This window comes from Crotalus tigris, unplaced genomic scaffold (genome assembly GCF_016545835.1).
Source record: "Crotalus tigris isolate CLP2741 ecotype Arizona unplaced genomic scaffold, ASM1654583v1 scf7180000018306.2785112, whole genome shotgun sequence".
NCBI classification, from domain to species: Eukaryota; Metazoa; Chordata; class Lepidosauria; order Squamata; family Viperidae; genus Crotalus; species Crotalus tigris.
Window position 1 is genome coordinate 2,261,948 of NW_024096934.1, and position 19,033 is coordinate 2,280,980.

Consider the following 19,033-nt stretch of genomic DNA (forward strand, 5'->3'; position numbering starts at 1 on the left):
GGTGCGTCTCCTACTTTGTTCTTCTCAGCCAGGGCTGTCGTACTTCCTCCTCCGCTAAAGAGGCTCCTTTTCCAGCAAAGTTCAACAAGTTGCAAACTCTGGGGCGCAACTCTCGAGTGACAAATACAAGGCAGAGTTAAAGGGGTGGTCAGCTACGACCCCTTTACAACCTATGGACTTCGACTCCCAGTCGGCCATGTTGGCTCAGGAATTCTGGGAGTTGAAGTCCACAGGTCATAAAGAGCCATAGTTGCCCACGCCTACTTTAAGAGCAGCATACACCTCATTTGCAGATTCCCAGGCAGGTCCGAGTTTCAGATCATTCGGGTATTCATTTTGAGCAGCCTCAAAGATAGTATTAGAGCTTTGCAGCTACCTTGGCATCCACTACACCAGGGGTGTCAAACAATTTCATTGAGGGCCGCATCAGCCTTGCGGTTGCCCTCGGGGGGGGGCAGGTGGGTGCAGCCTACTGGGTGGGTGGGTGTGGATGGAGTGGTGTGGCCTATTGGGTGGGCGTGGCCAGCTCTACATCGTTCGCGTCAAGGGTGCCTGTGGGGGCCTGAGCAGGAGTGGGACAGATCTGAGGGTCTCTGGCAGAAGGGGGTGGGACTGGGACAAGCGCCAAGGCATGGTCCATTTCTTCATTCCTCACAAAGGGTGACACCTCCCCAGCATGCACCCAGGGGGCGGGGCCGACACGGCAGGGGCTGGTCCCTCGCTGTTTCCAGACGGCCTTGTGGAGCTAAGACTGAATGCGTTTCAGCACAGATGGCCACCACAAAATTGTACATCGGCTCTCGGCCGGCCTGGGCCAGGGCCAAGGCAGCGGGGGCCGTTCCCTCACTGTTTCCAGGATGGCTTCGCGGGCCACGTGAAACCACTTTGCAGGCCGCATCTGGCCCCCGGTCTTTGTGTTTGACATGTCTGCACCACACCCCTTAAAAACAACTGAAAACCTGCTAAAAAAGGGACACCCACTTTGCTTCTTAACCTTTCGCTCCCTGATAAACTAAAAGAAACCCAAATATTTCAGCCTCCCCAATTAGCTGAGCTCATGACCCATACAATTATGGTTGAGATGGAAGGTTCTGCCCACACAGCAAAAGGAAGAGAAGATGGCTCTGGCAAAAAAAAAAAAAAAAGAAAGAAAAAAAAGAAACTGGCAGATAAGAAGACCAAAATAGTGAACTGTCTCAGCAAATAGAATAGAATAGAATGGAATAGAACAGAATAGAATAGAGCTGGAAGGGACCTTGGAGGTCTTCTAGTCCAGCCCCCCGCTCAAGCAGGTGAACCTATATCATCTCGGACAAGTGTCTCTTCTTAAAAACCTCCAGTGATGGAGCACCATGATTTCTGAAAGCAAGCTGTTCCACTGGTTAATTGTCCTCGCTGTTAGGAACATTCTTCTTAATGTGCCTTTTGTTTTTTTCTCAAAAGCCACCTTTCATCCTAACAGATCCAGCAGAGACACACTGTAGAGCCCTTTCCTACAAAATCAAATCATTTATTTTAGGCAAAAAAGTGTGTGTGTGTTTTTTTAAAAGGTGTATCTAATGAGCCTTGCAGCTGCCTTTTCTTCACGGCTTCCAAACTGGAGAAGATTTTCAGGCCAAGAGAAACCCTTAGTCTCGCCACGTTACCTCCACTTCGTCTGTACGATACCTGGAAAGAATGAAAGCACACAGCATCCATTTGAGTGGGTATCCATTCCTCTAAGGATCCAATTTACCTCTGAGTAAACACATATCAAATAGCTTTAAGAGGCCTTTAAAAGTGGAGGGGATGGGAAGGGATACAAAGCTGCACCCATAATCAGGCTGATTTGCCCTCAAATTTGGACTCCCAAGCTCTTAATTGCAAATATGCAGGGAACTGTTTGCTTAACTAGAGAGGACTTTCTTGTTTTTCTTTTGAATATGTTTCACTCCTCATCCAAGAAGCTTCTTCAGCTCCGACTGGATGGTGGGGAATGGAAGGATTTATATTCCTTGCAAACAGATGGTCATTTGCATTTTTTTAGGGAGTCTTTGAGGCAGCCAAGAGCACTCCACACACATTTGCACTACTCAGGTGACCCTGAGGACACAGGTAAATTTCTAAATGGCCTCAACAACTCTCTAAAAGAATGCAAATGACCAGTTGCCTCCTGAAAAAGTTCCTTGAGACCACCATGACCTGGATGACTGAGAATCTCCATAGACAAAGAGAGTCACTGCATTTCCTGCATCTGCACAGGTGGTCCTCGACTTACAACATTTAGTAACAGTTTGAAGTTACAACGGCACTGAAAAAAGTGACTTATGACCATTTTCCCCACTTATGAACGTTGCAGCATCCCCATGGTCATATGATTTACATTCGGATGCTTGACAACTGGTTCGTATTTATGACGGTTGCAAAGTCCCTGGGTCCCATGATCCCCTTTTGCGACCTGACAAGCAAAGTCAATGGGGAAGCCAAATTCCGTGAACCACCATGTTACTAATTTAACAACTATGGTGATTCACTTACCAAATGTTGGAAGAAAAGTCGTAAAATGGGACAAAACTCCCTTAACCAATTTCTCACTTAGCAACATAAATCCTGGGCTCAGCTGTGGTCCTAACTGGAGGATTCCCCTGTATTTAGAGGAAGTTTTAAAAACGTGGAGTTAAAAAGACCGAGGAAAGCCACAGCTTCAAAGATGTCTGATTTAGCAAGGATCTAAACCAGTGTTTCTTAACCTTGACAATTTTAAGGCATGTGGACTTCAACTCCCAGAATTCCACAGCCAGCATTGCTGGCTGTGGAATTCTGGGAGTTGAAGTCCACGTGCCTTAAAATTGTCAAGGTTGAGAAACATTGAATTCTAAACAAATGAAATGCCTTGGTACGTCCATGCCCCATTTCCACTAATTCCACAATTATTTTCCCTTGTATTGGGAAATTAGGACAATCACCTTTGCGTTATCCACGAATCTTCGAGTGCTGTAACTTGACCAGATTGAAACATTTCCCAACCAGCTTGTGCGATCATGGCGCCGTTGTCAATGCAGAACCTGGGTACAAAATTGGTCATGAGGAATCGGAGAATTTTTTTTTTTTAAAAAAGGAGACCCTTTCTGAGTGCAGACTCTCTTTTGTTCTCTTGCAAAGGCTAAAAACTCAACCAAGCTCTACAACAGCATGGTATTAATTGCATCACTTTCCAAATTTGCTACTTGCAGCTTAGTTGAGTCTAGGAGAGACTCAGGCAAATAACTGGATTCAAGCCACTGATATTTTATGGATGGATGAACTTTTGATATTGACAAAAACTATTGAGGATACAATGAAAAGAGGTTCAATCAATCAGAACAGAGTTGGAGCGGACCTTGGAAGTCTTCAAGTCAAACCCTCTGCTCAAGCAGAAGACTCAAGCAACAGGAGGATTCAAGCAACAGGAGGCCCACCCTGGTTTTGTTAGGCTGCTTAGATCCTACAAGTTGTAAAAGAATTGGAAGAGGCTTTGGAGGTCTTCTAGTCCAACCGCTGCTCAAGCAGGAAATCCTACACCATTTCAGACAAATGGCTGTCCAGTCTCTTCTTAAAAGCCTCCAGTGATGGAGCACTCACAAGTTCTGGAGACAAATTGTTCCACTGGTTAATTGTTCTCACTGTTAGGAAATTTCTCCTTCGTTCTAGGTTGCTTCTCTCTTTGATCAGTTTCCATCTATTGCTTCTTGTCCTGCCTTCTGGTGCTTTGGAGAATAGGTTGACCCTCCCCCCCATCTTTGTGGCAGCCCTAGATCAGGGGTGTCAAACTGCCGGCCCGCGGCCAGACATATCATGTGGAAGCCGCTCCCACCCCATTGCCGGCAACGGCAAAACAGTCCCGATACATCACGCGACATCACGTGACGTCAGGAGTTTGACATGTCTGCCTTAGATATTGGAACACTACTATTATGTCACACCTAGTCCTTATTTATTTATTTATTTATGAGACTTATATACCGCTTTAAGTGCAAGCACTCTCTAAGCGGTGTACACCAGTAAGCAATGTATATATATATTTACATTGCCCCCAACAATCTGGGTCCTCATGTTACCTACCCCGGAAGGATGGAAGGCTGAGTCAACCTTGAGCCGGTGAGATTTGAACCGCTGACCTGCTGAACACAGTCAGCTAAAGTGGCCTGCAGTCCTGCATTCTAACTGCTGCGCCACCTCGGCTCTTCTTTTCACTAGATTAGCCATACTCAATTCCTGCAACTGTTCTTCGTATGTTTTAGCCTCCTATTCATCTTTGTTGCTCTTTTCTGCAGTCTTTCCAGAATCTCAACATCTTTTTTATAATACAGTGGCCGAAACTGGATGCAGTATTCTAAGTGTGGTCTTACAAAGGCTTTATAAAGTTGTCCAGCTGCTTTTGCTGCTAATAAGCACAACTGAGTCTCCGAAGGAAATGGTGGACTCACCCACCCCTAACAGATGCCAGGAAGCTAAGTCTAGGAGGATCTTTGGAAGAAGATGGAGGGTAGTGTGTGTGGGGGGGTGTTCTCACCTTTCATCAGTTGCAAAGAGTCGAGCCCCTCTCTCTCTGCACATAATCCCCATCATCTCTTGAAGTCGCTCGTTACCTACAAAGAAAGGAGCAGTCTCCCTTGTTGAAAGAAACACCAGGTGAACAAGCATCCCGTCTAGTAGATCAATGTTTCTCCATCTTGACTGCTTTAAGATATGTGGACTTCAACTCCCAGAATTCTTCAGCCAGCTTTGATGGCTAGGGATTTCTGGGAGTTGAAGTCTACACATCTTAAAGTAGCTAAGGCAAAGAAGACTCTAATAGACCAATCTTTCTTGGGGTTCTGTCAGTTTGTCCAATGGCTAAATGCACCAGGTCAAGAACCGGAAGACCATGAGCCTTACGCACGAAGCCCACTTGGGGGCTTTCAGACAGACTTTTTTTTTCCTCAGGCCTAGAAAGATCAAGGCAATGGCAAACTATTTCTGAAAATGTTGCCAGGAAAACTGTATGTCAAGGTGATGGCCAAGAATTAAAACAAAAAAAATAATAAAAAACAATGAATCCTGAAAAAGCAGCCTAACTGGGCTCTACCCATGGACTAGAAAAAAGAAGAGAGATCATAGCTGCCTTAATTAGTCTGGGATTATCCATCTGACCCTTGAAATGGAATTGATAAAAAGGATTTGGGACACTTTTTTCCAAAGATGCCATAGGTGTGTGGGCCATGATCTAAGGACAAGAAGGGAGCAGTGTGGTGGCCTAGCGGTGAAGACACTCCCTCCCACTTGGAAGGTTGAGAATTCAATCCTAAGTAGAGGCAGATGTTTCTCTTTTAAGAAGAAAAAATATCTGCTGTGAATTCTCCATAGGCGTCAGGAAGGGCATCCAGACAATAAACGCTCAGCTCTATTCAGTCACCTCGACTCTACTCTGAATAAAGAGATTACAGGGTTGTAAAAACGGAATTCATCTGAGAGGAAGATTGAGAGCAAATCTCATAATGTGAAAGAGACCTAGAAAGGGAAGAACTGGAAGGGGATTAAAGCGGGAAACCAAGATTCAGAAACCACGATTCAGAAACCACGAATCTTCAAAAAGTAGAGCAAAATCTGTTCAAGGTGTCACCGCTTGGAGAAGTTCGAAGTCAGTTTCCCAGTCCTGAGAGAACATTGGGTGGAACAAGAAAGCAGCTTCATTGGAGGCCTCACGCGGGCACTGGGGAATGCTGGTGGGCCCAGCAAGGGTCTTGGATGGATATTGGGGAGCATAAGGACTAGCGAGGGTAAAAATGGCTCTGTGCAGTGCAGGTGGGCTAGGAGGGCAGGAGTGATCTGCTGTGGGCAGATGTGCTCTACAAAGTGTGGACCGACAGGGGATGCTATGGAGTATGAGATCCTTGGGTCTGTAGTGGGTTTTTCAAGAGTAAAAGCAGGAGCTACTTACTGGAATGATTTGCAATTTTTCCTGCTGGCTTCCCCATTGGCTTTGTGGGAAGCCCACAAATGGTGATCACATGACGCAGTTCGCTGCTTCATCATACCTGCGAGTGGGCATCTGTGCGCCCAGATTGCAATCACTTGGCTGTAAAGTTGCTATAGCAGCTGAAACTTCAAGGACCAGTAATAAATCCCTGTTTTCAGCATCACCATAACTTTGAATGGTTGCTGAAGAAGTAGACACAAAGCAAGGACTACCTATAAGCCATTTTACGGCTTCCTATACAACAGACAAAAAAAAAAAAGAAACTTTCCTTCAACAGATACTCCATGTCCGTGGATTTCGTGGACCTTCCTAGATAGTTTTCTTGGCATCGGTACAGCTTGCCTTCTCTGACCTTTGGGATATTTTTCAACTTCTCCATCTAGCCTATAGAGACAATCAGCCCTTCCCAGCATCCACCCAAATCACTTACAGCCAACGCCGCCCACAATTAAGGCCTCACTGGAGCCGGTGTGTGCCATGGCCCGTTCGGTGATCTCCACCAGCATTGCAAAGAGTGTCTCCTGATGGCGAAGGAGAAATTATAGGATCAGAATTCAGAAGTTTTCCGTTCAGTTCTCAACTAGGGGTGCCCATCCTCCTCTATCTATGCATGCAATATAAATCAACCTTTACACCTGATGTCAAAGAAGTAAATATTTTCTAGGTGCTGATAACAGAAACTTACAGGCCCATTCCTCCATTCTGGGGGCCTAATCTGTCAGCCCTACAAGGTTGACCAGACTAAGAAACCAATGCCTTGTAAACCAGTAGTATTTTTAGCGTAACGGCTAATAACAAAATGACCTTTTTTCTACCTTATTTTGTGTGAAATAAGGAGGGGCTTGAGTGAGCTGTTTCCTCAAGTTACTTTCTTGGCCCTGGCTCAATTCCCTCTTATCCAATCATTGCCTTGGTGGTGGTTTTTCCTTCTGTCTTCCTTCTGCCCTTTGCATGGTCTTGATTATCACAGCCACCAAGACAGCTGTCACTAAGCTATATAGCATATCAGCGGTGGGATTCAAATATGTGATCAACCGGTTCTCTGTGTGGATGCCGCTTCCAGGGCCTGGGGGCAACAAAAAATTAGCTACCGGTTCTGCCGAAGTGATGCGAACCGGCTGAATCCTACCACTGCAGCATATGCATGCTGGTGGGGAATTCTGGGAGTTGAAGTCCACAAGTCTTAAAGTTGCCAAGGCTGGAGACCTCTGCTCTACATATTCTTTGATCCAGACCTGATTAGTTCCTTACCTGTAGAGAGAAGCAGAGGTCCTCTGGAGTGCATTCTTTTGCAGACAGCATTCTGTGAGCCACGTCCTACAAGAGAACAGCATGAATCCTTATTATCGATTGTTATCTATTGTAGATAAGTCCTCATTTAGCAACCACGATTGGGACCAGCAAGTTGGCTATTAAGTGAAGACTAAGTGAAACTGCAACTGTGCTGATAATTTTGTTTCAGCTTTTCTTTGCTTTGCGGACCTGCGAAGATCAGAAAAGTGAGGATTGGTCCTAAACTTGCTTTTTCACCACTGTCATGTGGAGGGTCACTTAACAAGGCAGTCACTAAACAAGGACTACCTGTACTGATGGCATGAACATGCTGCCATTTGGGTTTTTTTTCTAGTAATACTAATATTTGCTGACAAAACAGTAATATAATAATATTCAGTAATGTTTAGTAGTATTTTGCTAACAAAATAAGGGAGTATCCCTCTTTTCAGAATAAGAATTGTATATCAGAAACTTAGAGTAGATTTATATACCACTTCATAGTGCTTTACAGCCCTCTCTAAGCAGTTTAACAAGTCAGCATATTGCCCCAACAGTTTGGGTCCTCATTTTACCAACTTTGGAAGGATGGAAAGGCAGAATAGAATAGAATAGAATAGAATAGAATAGAATAGAATAGAATAATAATGATGATGATGATGATGATGATGATGTTGGAAGGGACCTTGGAGGTCATCTAGTCCAACCCCCTGCTCAGGCAGGAAACCCTATACCATTTCAGACAAATGGCTGTCCAGTCTCTTCTTAGACACTTCCAGTGTTGGAGCATTCACAATTTCTGGAGGCAGGTTGTTCCACTGGTTAATTGTTCTAACTGTCAGGAAGTTTCTCCTTAGTTCTAGGTTGCTTCTCTCCTTGATTAGTTTCCATCCGTTGCTTCTTGCCCTGCCTTCAGGCGCTTTGGAGAATAGCTTGACTCCCTCTTCTTCGTGGCAGCCCCTGAGATATTGGAATACTGCTATCCTGTCCCCCCTCATCCTTCTCTTCGTTAAACTAGACGTACCCAATTTCAGCAGCTTTTCCTTATATGCTTTAGCCTCCAGTCCCCCAATCATCCTTGTTGCTCTTCTCTGTACTCTTTCTAGAGTCTATACATCCTTTTTACATCGTGGTGACCAAAACTGGATGCAGTATTCCAGGTGTGGCCTTACCAAGGCCTTGTAAAGTGGTATTAACACTTCACGTGATCTTGATTCTATCCCTCTGTTAATGCAGCCTAGCACTGTGTTGGCCTTTTTGGCAGCTGCAGCATACTGCTGGCTCATATTTAAGTGATTGTCCACTAGGACTCCGAGGTCCCTCTCACAGTTACTACTATTGAGCAAGGTACCCCCTATACTATACCTGTACATTTGGTATTTCTTGCTGGAATGGAATGGAATGGAATGGAATGGAATGGAATGGAATAGAATAGAATAGAATAGAATAGAATAGAATAGAATAGAATAGAATAGAATAGAATAGAATAGAATAGAATAGAATAGAATAGAATAATCTTCATTGTCACTGTGTATCTCACAACGAAATTAAGAGCTGTCCAAAGTGCACACTACACACAAGTAAAAACCACAAATAAGACCATACTTTATATACACATATCCTTCCCATTCTATTCACCATTGTGCTGCCCCCAATATTGCACTTCAATGTAGCACTATAGAATAGTATTTAATATGGTTACAGCTCTGGGATAAAAATCTTGAGCCAGTTAGGATCGAACTCCTGACAGTGGGAATGCAAAGTTGGTCTGCTCTACTACATTCTAACCACTGCGCCACCACAGCTCTTAAAATAATTTTGGGATGTTGAAAATGGTACAGAATGAAGCTGCTTGTCTTTAAGGGCCAGAACGGCTCATTATACAGGAGGGTGGGACATATTAGTTCACAGGTTAATTTATTATTTTAGAAGCAGTAATGTTTATTTTGTTTAAAGACTGATAGGGCTGCCTATCTCAGATGGCGATCTTAAGCAGCTCACCGTAACTGATGAAAACAATGGAAGGAAAATAGAATCAAGTTTTTTACATGCTGGGCAAGCAGGGTGAGCATGTACTGAAGGCAGGTTGAATCTGGCTAAAGGTGCTCTAGTGCTCTATCCTATTCCTGCTATTGACAACCACATACCTCTTTGAGATTCACAAGTCAGAGTTAAGAGCCTACAGCTTCCCAAAAACACCACAATGGGCAAAGAAATAAATAGCCACAACAGGTAGCCATGGAGAAAGAACAAGCATTGAAAGCTCCTTTCAGTTGAGCTCAGCTCCTAGCAAATGTATCATTTCCCGATGGTGTTGTATCCAAGGGTGAACCTGCTGAGCAATTTTGAAACCCACTGAATTGGCTGGGAGTTGACTTGGTTGTGTTCTTAAAGACAGCATTTAAAAAGAAAAGTTCCTCCACTAAATTTGCAACTGCTGCTTTGTGGGATTTGAATCCTACCTCTATGTGGGACAGAATCCCAGAGAATGACACATCCATGCCTTTCACTGTATAGGGAAGCTCGACCAATTTTTGACCCCTGAAGAAGAAAAAAAGAAGTGTTGAATCTCATTCTCCTGTATTGAGCTATAATCTAAGATATGGTGTCTCTAGAGCAGTAGTGGCAAACCTATGGCCCGTGTGCCAGAGGCGGCACTCAGAGCCCTTTCTGTGGGCATGCACGTCACGCCCCGGAGATGGCAACTATCCCTCTTCAACCAGCTGCCTGCTAACTCGCCGAGATTCCATGTGGCCGGATGCATCCTAGCACGGATGGTTTTCCTACCCCTCCGTCCCGTCCCTCCTGGCCTCACATGCTCTCCTTTTCCTGGGCACAACCCGCTGCATCGCCTCCTCAGCTATTGGCCGGCCATCCAATTCAGAGGTGGCTTCTTTGAACTGCTGGCATTGGGCTGCAGAGCCCCAGAGTGCACCAGTCGAGGGGCCGGCAGGCTGTGGCTGCTGACGGACACTGTCGGCCCCCATGCGCTCATTGGCCTCTGTGTCTGGGGGCCGATGGTGTCAGGCAGCAGGCGCCCCGGCCCGTCTTGCCTTGTCCCGCGGCAATTGGCACCCCTGCCCTGCCTCACCTCACCCCACAGAACGAGCCTCCTGCCTACCGCCCCCCCTGCCAGAGACCCCCTGGATCTCCACCAACCCTGCCCACCCCCCACAGGCGTCCCTCCCCATGAGCAACATTGAGGTGACCACGCCCACCTTGGCCACACCCACCCCATCTGCCATGACCACAGCCACGCCCAGCCAGTGGGCCACTCCCACCTGGCACCCGGCGATAAATAAGTGGGTTTTTGATTGCCGTTTGGGCACTCGGTCTCTAAAAGGTTTGCCATCACTGCTCTAGAGCATTGTTTCTCAACCTTAGCAACTTCAAGCCATGTGGACTTCAACTCCCAGAATTCCCCAGTCACCCCTGAACTCCACAGAGCTTAAAGTTGCTAAGGATGAGAAACGCAGTCCTGCAGAACCCAAACAATCCTAACTCTGCAAAAAAAACCAAGAAACAGAGCAATGCAGCCAGCTTCTATTTTTCAAAAGATAAGAGAAGGACCATCACCTTCTCTTTAAAAGCCATCAGCCTGCAAGTTTATCTTTACAGCATGTAGCAGAAAAGGAACTGCAACCAATATCTTTTGCCTGACTTAATAAAATGTATGAGGATCGTATCTGAATCATCATTTGTTGAAAATACAGTCTTCAGAAAAGGCCAGTTAGGGTAATTTTTTACTAAATAGAATCACAAAACTGCACCTCGTTTACTTTGGCCATGTCATGCGGGGGAATTAACTGGAGAAAGCAATCAAGTTGGGGAGAGTTAGCAGTAAAAGGAAACCAGGCCGTCAAAGAACACAATGGCTGGACACTATAAAAGCTGATACCAGACAGAGCATAGAACTCAAAGGAATAGTGCAAGACTGGAAGATGAGGAGAGATCAGGCCCATGGCATTGCCCAGAGTCAGACACGATTAAATGGATAATATCAACATAATCTACTAAATACACCCATGGAAAAGAGATGGATCCTGCTAACGTTTTCCGATGGCCTTCTGAGATCCTTCCTGAAGATTTTGTGTATTTGTCAAAAGTATTTAATTTTGGTCCAAACTAAGGATATGGAACCCACGTCTAGCACCTATTAAATACATTTAACAGAACGAAGAAAATGATTGTGTGAGAGTTTTCCCCCTTCTTATGACTTACTTCTTAGCCATCTGTTCGATGTTGTAGCCAGGACTGGGATCATTTGAGATCTAAGTCAAGAAGTGAATGAAAGAATCAGATTTCCACAGTAATAACAACTGGCTTGGCAATCATCAATGACCTGACTTAACAATCATCAATAGGACAGACACAATGTCCACTGCAGTACCTGGAGACAGCAGAAGACAAAAAAATTGGATAAAATGAGAAAAAGATATAGACCTGCAAATAGAAGTAGAATGACTGTAGCCAAAGAAAGCGAAGATTGGTTTTAAGTCAAGGACTATCTGTAATATTGTTTTGGCTGACATTTCCTTCTTGTACCTGCAGTTTACTCTCCTGTATATATTCAGAGGCTAAACTGCAAAGTATTAGGATAGCCCAACTTGGCAGACTTTGGGTGTTAAGAGTCCAACTCTCTGATCTACAAGTCAGCACATCTTGATTGGAAATGTTGAGGGGGATGTTCCAACGCCCCCAAAGGTACCAGGTTAGGTCTCAAAGGTGCTTTTTCAAAAGGAAACTGGACTTCAGATGATGCTTCTTGGATGAGAAGCAAAACATCTTCCTCAAGGAAACACAAAGCCCAGTTGCCTTTTGCAAAAGCATCTTTTATATACCCATGACCTGGATGACTGAGAATCTCCATAGACATGTACCAGGTTATGCTCCTCCTCCAGTTTCATCTGTGTCTACCTGAAATAATCAAGGAGAAAACAGACCCCATAGTTCAGGGGTCTTCCAATCTGGCCCTTTTGTGACTTGTGGACTTCAACTCCCAGAATCCTTCAGCCAGCATGCCTGGCTGAGGAATTCTGGGAGTTGAAGTCCACAAGTCACAAAAGGGCCAAGTTTGAAGATCCCTGCCATAGTTGTTTTCTCAGCCTCAAAAGATCTGATACACCACACAGCCCTACTGAACCTCTTCCAAATGTGTACATTCAGAAAGAAATCCCATAATACTCACATACGATCTAACGAAGCCAACTTGCCTTCTCATCTACGTTCGGCCATATTTACCTTCAACACTCGAGCAAATCGATCCAGGCAGTTTCCCACAGCAATGTCTATAGTTTCCCCAAATATACGATAGCGATGCTCAGAGTATGCAATGACCTGGATGGGATGAAGAGGCAGACACAATTATAACCCCCTTCACTTACACTTGATGTTCCTGAGATCCAGATGGGCCAACCAAAGTTCTTTTTCCCATCTTCTTAGTTGGAAATCATTCGGTTCAAAACAATAACATGGCAAGATAAATCAAGCAAAACAGCAATGTGTTTGGTGAGGCCTATCTCTGGGGAATTCACAAAATGAATTGTGCACTATAACATGTAAATCAACAAGTGGAGCCCTAAGCCACCATGTCCCAGGGCCTGCTGGAAAAGCCAAGTCTTTAAGGCTTTCTGAAAAGACAACGTCAGGTCCATGCGGTCTTCAAGGGGAATGGAGTTCCAGAGGACACAGGTGACTACAAAGAAAGTCCAACTTGGAGTTCCTGCTTTACTGAGGAGCTCTGGAAAATAATGATGGTTTGGACCAGGTGTTATTGGCTGGACAGATGCCATCAGACCAAACCTGTCTCCTACAGTTTCAAGGTTACTACTGTCTTCTTTTCACATCAAGCTTTTTGACAGTGCTGGACTGTAGCTGTGGAGGTGGTCAACAGTAATAAGTATCTAGGGGTGCAGATAACTACAAATCTGACTTGGTCTCTTCATACATCATCTTTAGTGAAGCGTGCAAACCAGCGTCTGATGAGGAGAGCACATCTTTCTCCTTCTGTCCTGGTCATTTTTTACAGAGGCACAACTGAGAGCATTTTAACAAACTGCAGCACTGTCTGGTTTGGTGGCAGCAGTGCCTCAGATAGAAGGACAGCCGAGAAGTATAGGAAGCTTGCTTCCCGTTTTATCAGGATGCTTCTTATAAGCACTTATATGTGCTTAGAGCTTGAAGCATTGTTAGAGACCCCACATACCCACTTCAAGGTGTTTCTGTTGCTCCCCTCTGGGAGGAGGTTTTGAAGTATTTATAGCAGGACTACCAGATTCTGTAACAGCTTTTGTTCCCTATGCCATCTGTCTTATAAATTTGCAGGATTCTATTCTATTCTATTCTATTCTATTCTATTCTATTCTATTCTATTCTATTCTATTCTATTCTATTCTATTCTATTCCATTCCATTCCATTCCCTTCCCTTCCCTTCCCTTCCCTTCCACTCCACTCCACTCCACTCTCCACTCTCTATTCAGAATTAAGAAACTTAACGACACTGCCTGCTCAGAAGTGCTTATTTGCACTAAATCAGGAGTAGGCAACCTTGACTCTTTTATGACACGTGGACTTCAACTCCCAGAATTCCTGAGCCAGCATAAAAGAGCCAAGGTTACCTAACCCTGCACTAAACCTGGCCACTGCGAACCAACTATGGATTATTTAGCATAGTGTGTGAATTGAGTTTCAAGCTGAGACAATGCTTTCCACTAAGCCATGATATGGTTTCCTAGTTTTTATTTTGGTGGGGCATGAACTCAACTCCTGCTCTGTAAATCATGATTTTGGGGTTAAAGTGATATGTATGAACTTGGGATACTATGGTTTATATCAAACCATGGTTTAGCACAACATGCAAACCCAGAAATCCCTTCTCTTCCTCAGTACCTGAGTGTTCCCACCACTGACGTACAACACTGTTGGGTTCTTTGCACTGGTCACAAGCCGCCCCATCTCAATGTGTCCGACACAATGATTCACTCCCAGAAGTGGCTTCCCCCACAACTGGGCCACAGTTCTGGCAACAACAGCTACAGTCACCAATGGGGCCCCCATCCCTGGACCTGAAAGATGGAAAAATATGCATTAAGTCCAATACAGCATTGATGTACGGCTCTCAGATTTTATTTTCCATTGATTTATTTGTTTTTGGTAGATCTTACAGATTATTATAGACCAGTGGTTCTCAACCTGTGGGTTGGGACCCCATTTGGGGTCAAACAACCATTTCACGGGGGTTGCCAAACAATGCAGTCTGCCATTTTTTCCCCTTTTCCTTAGCTGTGCTACTCCCTTTTATTCTATTGGCTTTTGAAAGCCAATAGAATAGACTCTCTTGAATAGAGTCTAATTCTATTGGCTTTCAAAAGCCAATAGGAATTGTCCAGGCTGTCTCTGCCCTGCTGAGCCCGCCAAAAGTCCCATTCTGCAAACGGTGCTGCAGGTTGTCTGCAGCGAAGGCGAGTTGTCTGGAAGTTTCCACCCCTCCCTGCTGAGCAACTACTAAAAATGTAAGTAAAAGCGGGCCAGGGATGGGAGGTGGGAGGCCGGCAGGTGCAGGGAGAGTTGCTGGCACGCGTGGGACCCGGCAGGTGCGTTACCTCCCTTGGGCGGGGCCAGCTGGTGGCCCAGCCGGTGGTCGGCCTGTGCCGTCTCTGCCGCTTGCCAGCTACGTCTCGGTCAGCGCAGGGGGCAGCACCATGCATGCGCGGCGCTCCCGGGCAGGGAAAGTCCTTGCCTTACGACCGGTTGGGTAGTCCTCGCCTTACGACCGGTTGGGTAGTCCTCGCCTTACGACCGGTTGGGGTCGCGGCATTAAAAAGGTTGAGAACTACTGTTATAGACCATTCACCGATTTTTCTCTACCAATCTGGGGCATATAAAACAAGCTTAAATTAGGAAGAGTGTCTAGGAGTAGAAAAGTTGTGGTTCTTCAGATGCTGGTTCTTCAGTTCTCTGCAAGTCCAGCCAACATGGCTAATAAGAAGGGTACAAGAAGATGAAGTACAGCTATAGATTCTTCAAGGACCCTTAATCAGAATACCTTAAAACAGGAGTCTCCAACCTTGGCGACTTTAAGACTTGTGGATTTCAACTCCCAGAATTCCTCAGCCATCCAGTGGTGGGATTCAGCCGGTTTGCACCGGTTTAATAGAACTGGTAGCTAAATTTTGCTGAGTTCGGCGAACTGGCTGAATGCACACTGCTTCCAGAAGTCCATTCTAGGCCTCTGGAAGTTCATGGATGCCACTTCCAGAAGTCCATTCTAGGCCTCAGAGGCCCAGGCCTGCATCCAATAAGAGAACCGGTTGTTCAGGTATTTGAATTCCACCACTGCAGCCAGCCATGCTGTCTGGGGAATTCTGGGAGTTGAAGTCCACAAGTTTTAAAAGTTGCCAAGGTTGGATATCCTCATGCTTTAAAGAATCCATGTGTCTCCTTCCCTTTAAGAAAAGACATTCACCTTTGGTGAAAGCCACTGCATCAATGTCCTGAGGTTTCAATCCAGCCTCTTCTAGGGCTTCACGCAACACAGTAAGAACGCAAGAACGGTGGTGACGTGCTGTGTCACCTGGAAGGAAACCTACAGAGTGAGACCAAAATGGGAAAAGGTCAAGGTTGAAAGAAGATGGACCCACATTCTGTGTTACCTAAGCCCAAACTAATGTGGTTGGATCAATTTATAATTATGTTTTCTTTCTCAACTCTTGCAACTTTAGTTATTGTCTTTAGAATACAGCCTCAGTGTTTCTCATCACTGTTCCTGGAAAAAACTACTTTTTGCACATCGGAGGAAGTGGTTTTGTTTAAGAGAAAAAACATGGTTTCTTAAACTTCAAAAAAAAAAGGCAGCCTTCCATGCTAAATTGCTAGTATCACCTTTAGTAAAATGCTAATACTAAAGCTTATAATTTCATATAACATAAGCTATTGTAATTGAGGTTTGTTTTGTAACTTGAACAGATGCTTGTAGTGAGTGCAGATAGTCCTTGACTTACGACCACAGTTGAACCAGTTAAGTGTATTATACCCATTTTACAAAACTTTTTTTGCCAAAGTTAAGTGGTTGTTAAATAAATAGTGTAGTTATTAAGCAAATCTGGCTTCCCGTCTTTGACTTTGCTAGTCGGAAGGTGACTGGAAAGTTACAAATAGTGTTTACATGACCCCGGGACAGTGCAACTGTCATAAGTACATGCCAGTTGCCAAGTGCCCAAATTTTGACCATGTGGATGCTGCAACAGTCCTAAGTGTGAGAAACCGTCATTTCACTTTTTTCAATGCTGTTGTAACTTCAAACAGTCACTAAATGAATGGTTCTAAATGTATAACTACCTATAATACTAATTCTACTTTATTCCAGAATGGAGGGGCCATCACAGAAAAGACCCTGCTCCCTTATTTTCGCCAAACTGTTTTCTCTTTTTGGGGACATGAGGACAGATCTATGTAAATACACTTAAGACTGAGTGAATTATTATTTTTTAATTAATCTGGCTCCACTTCTTTAAATCCAGGAAAAATGCTGAATTTTTTCAGCAAGCGGCCCACCTTCTCTCATAGCTTTTTTAGGCTGGAGACCTCCAATGACTTCAACTCCCAGGATCCCTTCCTTGGCACCACACCAACAAGGAATTCTGGGAGTTGAAGTGCAACTAGAAAGCACCAGGCCGGATAAGACCATATATGGGAAATAACACAAGATAAGATAACCTTTATTGTCATATTTTTTTTTTTTACTGTGGGTACCCTGGCACACATTAAAAATGAAATTCTGTTCCCTGCTCTCAAAAGTGTACACATACATAACACACATATAAACATGCTATATACATACATATGTATATATCTGCACCCTTACATATAAATACGTATAAATATTAACCACTGTCCATCAAGATACCTACCCTGTCCCGGAGGGGTTACATATGTTCGTCGGGGATTGCTCAGCACTTCCCCATCCCTGACAATCCCAATTCCGATCTTGTTGGCGCTGCCCTCAAAGCCGATCACTACGGGCATCTCTTCCTGGAACACCCGAAAGAAAGTGAAATTTGATTTCTTGCAGCAGAAGCCACGGAGACCCGGGAATCTGCAGCGATCCTAAGATCCAGCGGGTCGCCAGGCACGATTTCCTTGTTACAGCCGGGCAGCAATTTAGCTAACAAGGAACAGGAAATTTGGGGAAAATGAATCTTTTACGTCTTACCTCCGGTTTCTTTCCTCTTGATGCCTGGCAGCCTTCCTCACGTTGCTTTATTTCGAAAAGCTCAACGCATCCGCAGTACACGGGAAAACCACGCGTGCAACAAAAGTATCTTGGAAGGAAAACCCAGCAGCAAAGAAAGGGTTAAATCGCATCGAGTCCTTCCCCCCCCCCTTTCCCTTTTCTTAAAACTCTTAAGGAGATTTTCTAGAGATAGATAAAAGACCCTGGTGTACCATACAGCATACACGAGCGGCTTTCACTTGACAGCCACCACGTGAGGATTAGAATTAGATTTAGGATTAGATTAGCTTTCTGAGCTTGGTTAATTTCTAGCAGGCGTTTCATTACAGAGTGGAATTTTTTTATTGGTCAAGTGTGATTGGACACACGAGGAATTTGCCTCCGGGGTATAAGCTCTCAGTGCACATAACAAGCAATGTGTGACAAATCATGATCATAGTCATGGTAAAAAGGCATTCATCATAAATCATAAGGTAAAACACTTTGTGATAGCCACAAGATACTAAATAAGCAATCAACACAAACCATACTAAGATACTAAATAAAGCAATATAAATAAGATACAAGCAACAAAGTTCTAGTCGTCATTTGATTAGGAGATAGGCAATAGGAAATATGAGAATAATAGCAATACAGCCTTACTAGATAGTTTGACAGTATTGTGGGAATTAGTTGTTTAGCAGAGCGATAGCATGGGGGGAAAAAACTGTCCAAACTAGGAAACATCATGAGTGCTAGTAAGTAGTGGGGTTTCATCTCAATTTATATTCTAGTGACTAATGTAGAATATACATTGACAGCAAATGTCCACTCCTTTCTAGAACTGATGATGTTACCTAGTTGGGTAATGAAATGTCTTCAAGAAAACAACTAAGCTCAGAAAACACCAAGGACCCTTAATTTCAGAATCAGAACAGAGCTGGAAGGGACCTTGAGGTCTTCTAGTCCAGCCCCCTGCTCAAGCAGGAAGACCTATACCATCTCAGACAAGTGATTGTCTAGCTAGCCTCTTCTTAAAAAATCTCCAGCCATGGAGCACCCACGATTTCTTGGGGCAAGCTGTTCCACTGGTTAATTGTCCTCACTGCCAGGAAGTTTCTCTTTAATTCCAGGTTGCTTCTCTCTTTGGTCAGTTTCCAACCATTGTTTCTTGTCCTGCCCTCTGGTACTTTGGAAAATAAATTTCAACCCTGGCCTACAGATATTCTCCTTTATTGATTATTGCACATTGAATAATCAATATCGATTATTGATAAGAAGGGGCAAATTCCAACCTCAGTATTTTTACTTAAAATAAACCGACTTATTAAATATCTGCATGTAACTTTTTTTTTTTTTTTTAGAAAGGAGACCGCGTTACGTTTTAGATTAGAACCTTTTACTTCGCCGCGATCCCCCTCTTTAGTTGTTCGATTGGGAACCGAAAGTGTTGATGCTTCAGGGTTTGCAGACAATTTTCCGGGAGCGGTTAGAGAGGGAACGCCTGACGTCACCCGGTCATTAAACCCCGCCTCCTCCCTCGGCACGTGAGGGCGCTTTCTGGCCATGTCTT

The 19,033-nt window shown here is 44.4% G+C and overlaps 1 protein-coding gene across 1 annotated transcript; it reads right to left on the bottom strand.

The window, feature by feature from the left end:
- Nucleotides 1-1,481: 1,481 nt before the first annotated feature.
- On the bottom strand, nucleotides 1,482-18,960 carry LOC120311016 (O-sialoglycoprotein endopeptidase). Its single transcript, XM_039350127.1, has 13 exons — nucleotides 18,857-18,960; nucleotides 17,461-17,569; nucleotides 17,159-17,279; nucleotides 15,715-15,834; nucleotides 14,139-14,314; nucleotides 12,491-12,586; nucleotides 11,471-11,520; nucleotides 9,712-9,790; nucleotides 7,229-7,294; nucleotides 6,408-6,498; nucleotides 4,532-4,607; nucleotides 2,946-3,044; nucleotides 1,482-1,668 (listed from the first exon to the last, which is right to left on the bottom strand). The coding sequence occupies exons 3-13, from the start codon at nucleotides 17,271-17,273 to the stop codon at nucleotides 1,629-1,631; spliced, it is 1,008 nt and encodes a 335-aa protein (XP_039206061.1). The 5' UTR covers nucleotides 17,274-17,279; nucleotides 17,461-17,569; nucleotides 18,857-18,960; the 3' UTR covers nucleotides 1,482-1,628.
- Between the last annotated feature and the right edge of the window lie 73 nt (nucleotides 18,961-19,033).

Excerpts from the sequence above, each read along its gene's own strand:
- LOC120311016 (XM_039350127.1), bottom strand. The coding sequence starts at position 17,273 with ATGCCCGTAGTGATCGGCTTTGAGGGCAGCGCCAACAAGATCGGAATT. Across the intron at positions 7,295-9,711 it reads GGATTCTGTCCCACATAGAG|GACGTGGCTCACAGAATGCT; the intron begins GTAGGATTCAAA and ends GTTCTCTTGTAG. Across the intron at positions 6,499-7,228 it reads ACCTCTGCTTCTCTCTACAG|GAGACACTCTTTGCAATGCT; the intron begins GTAAGGAACTAA and ends CTTCGCCATCAG.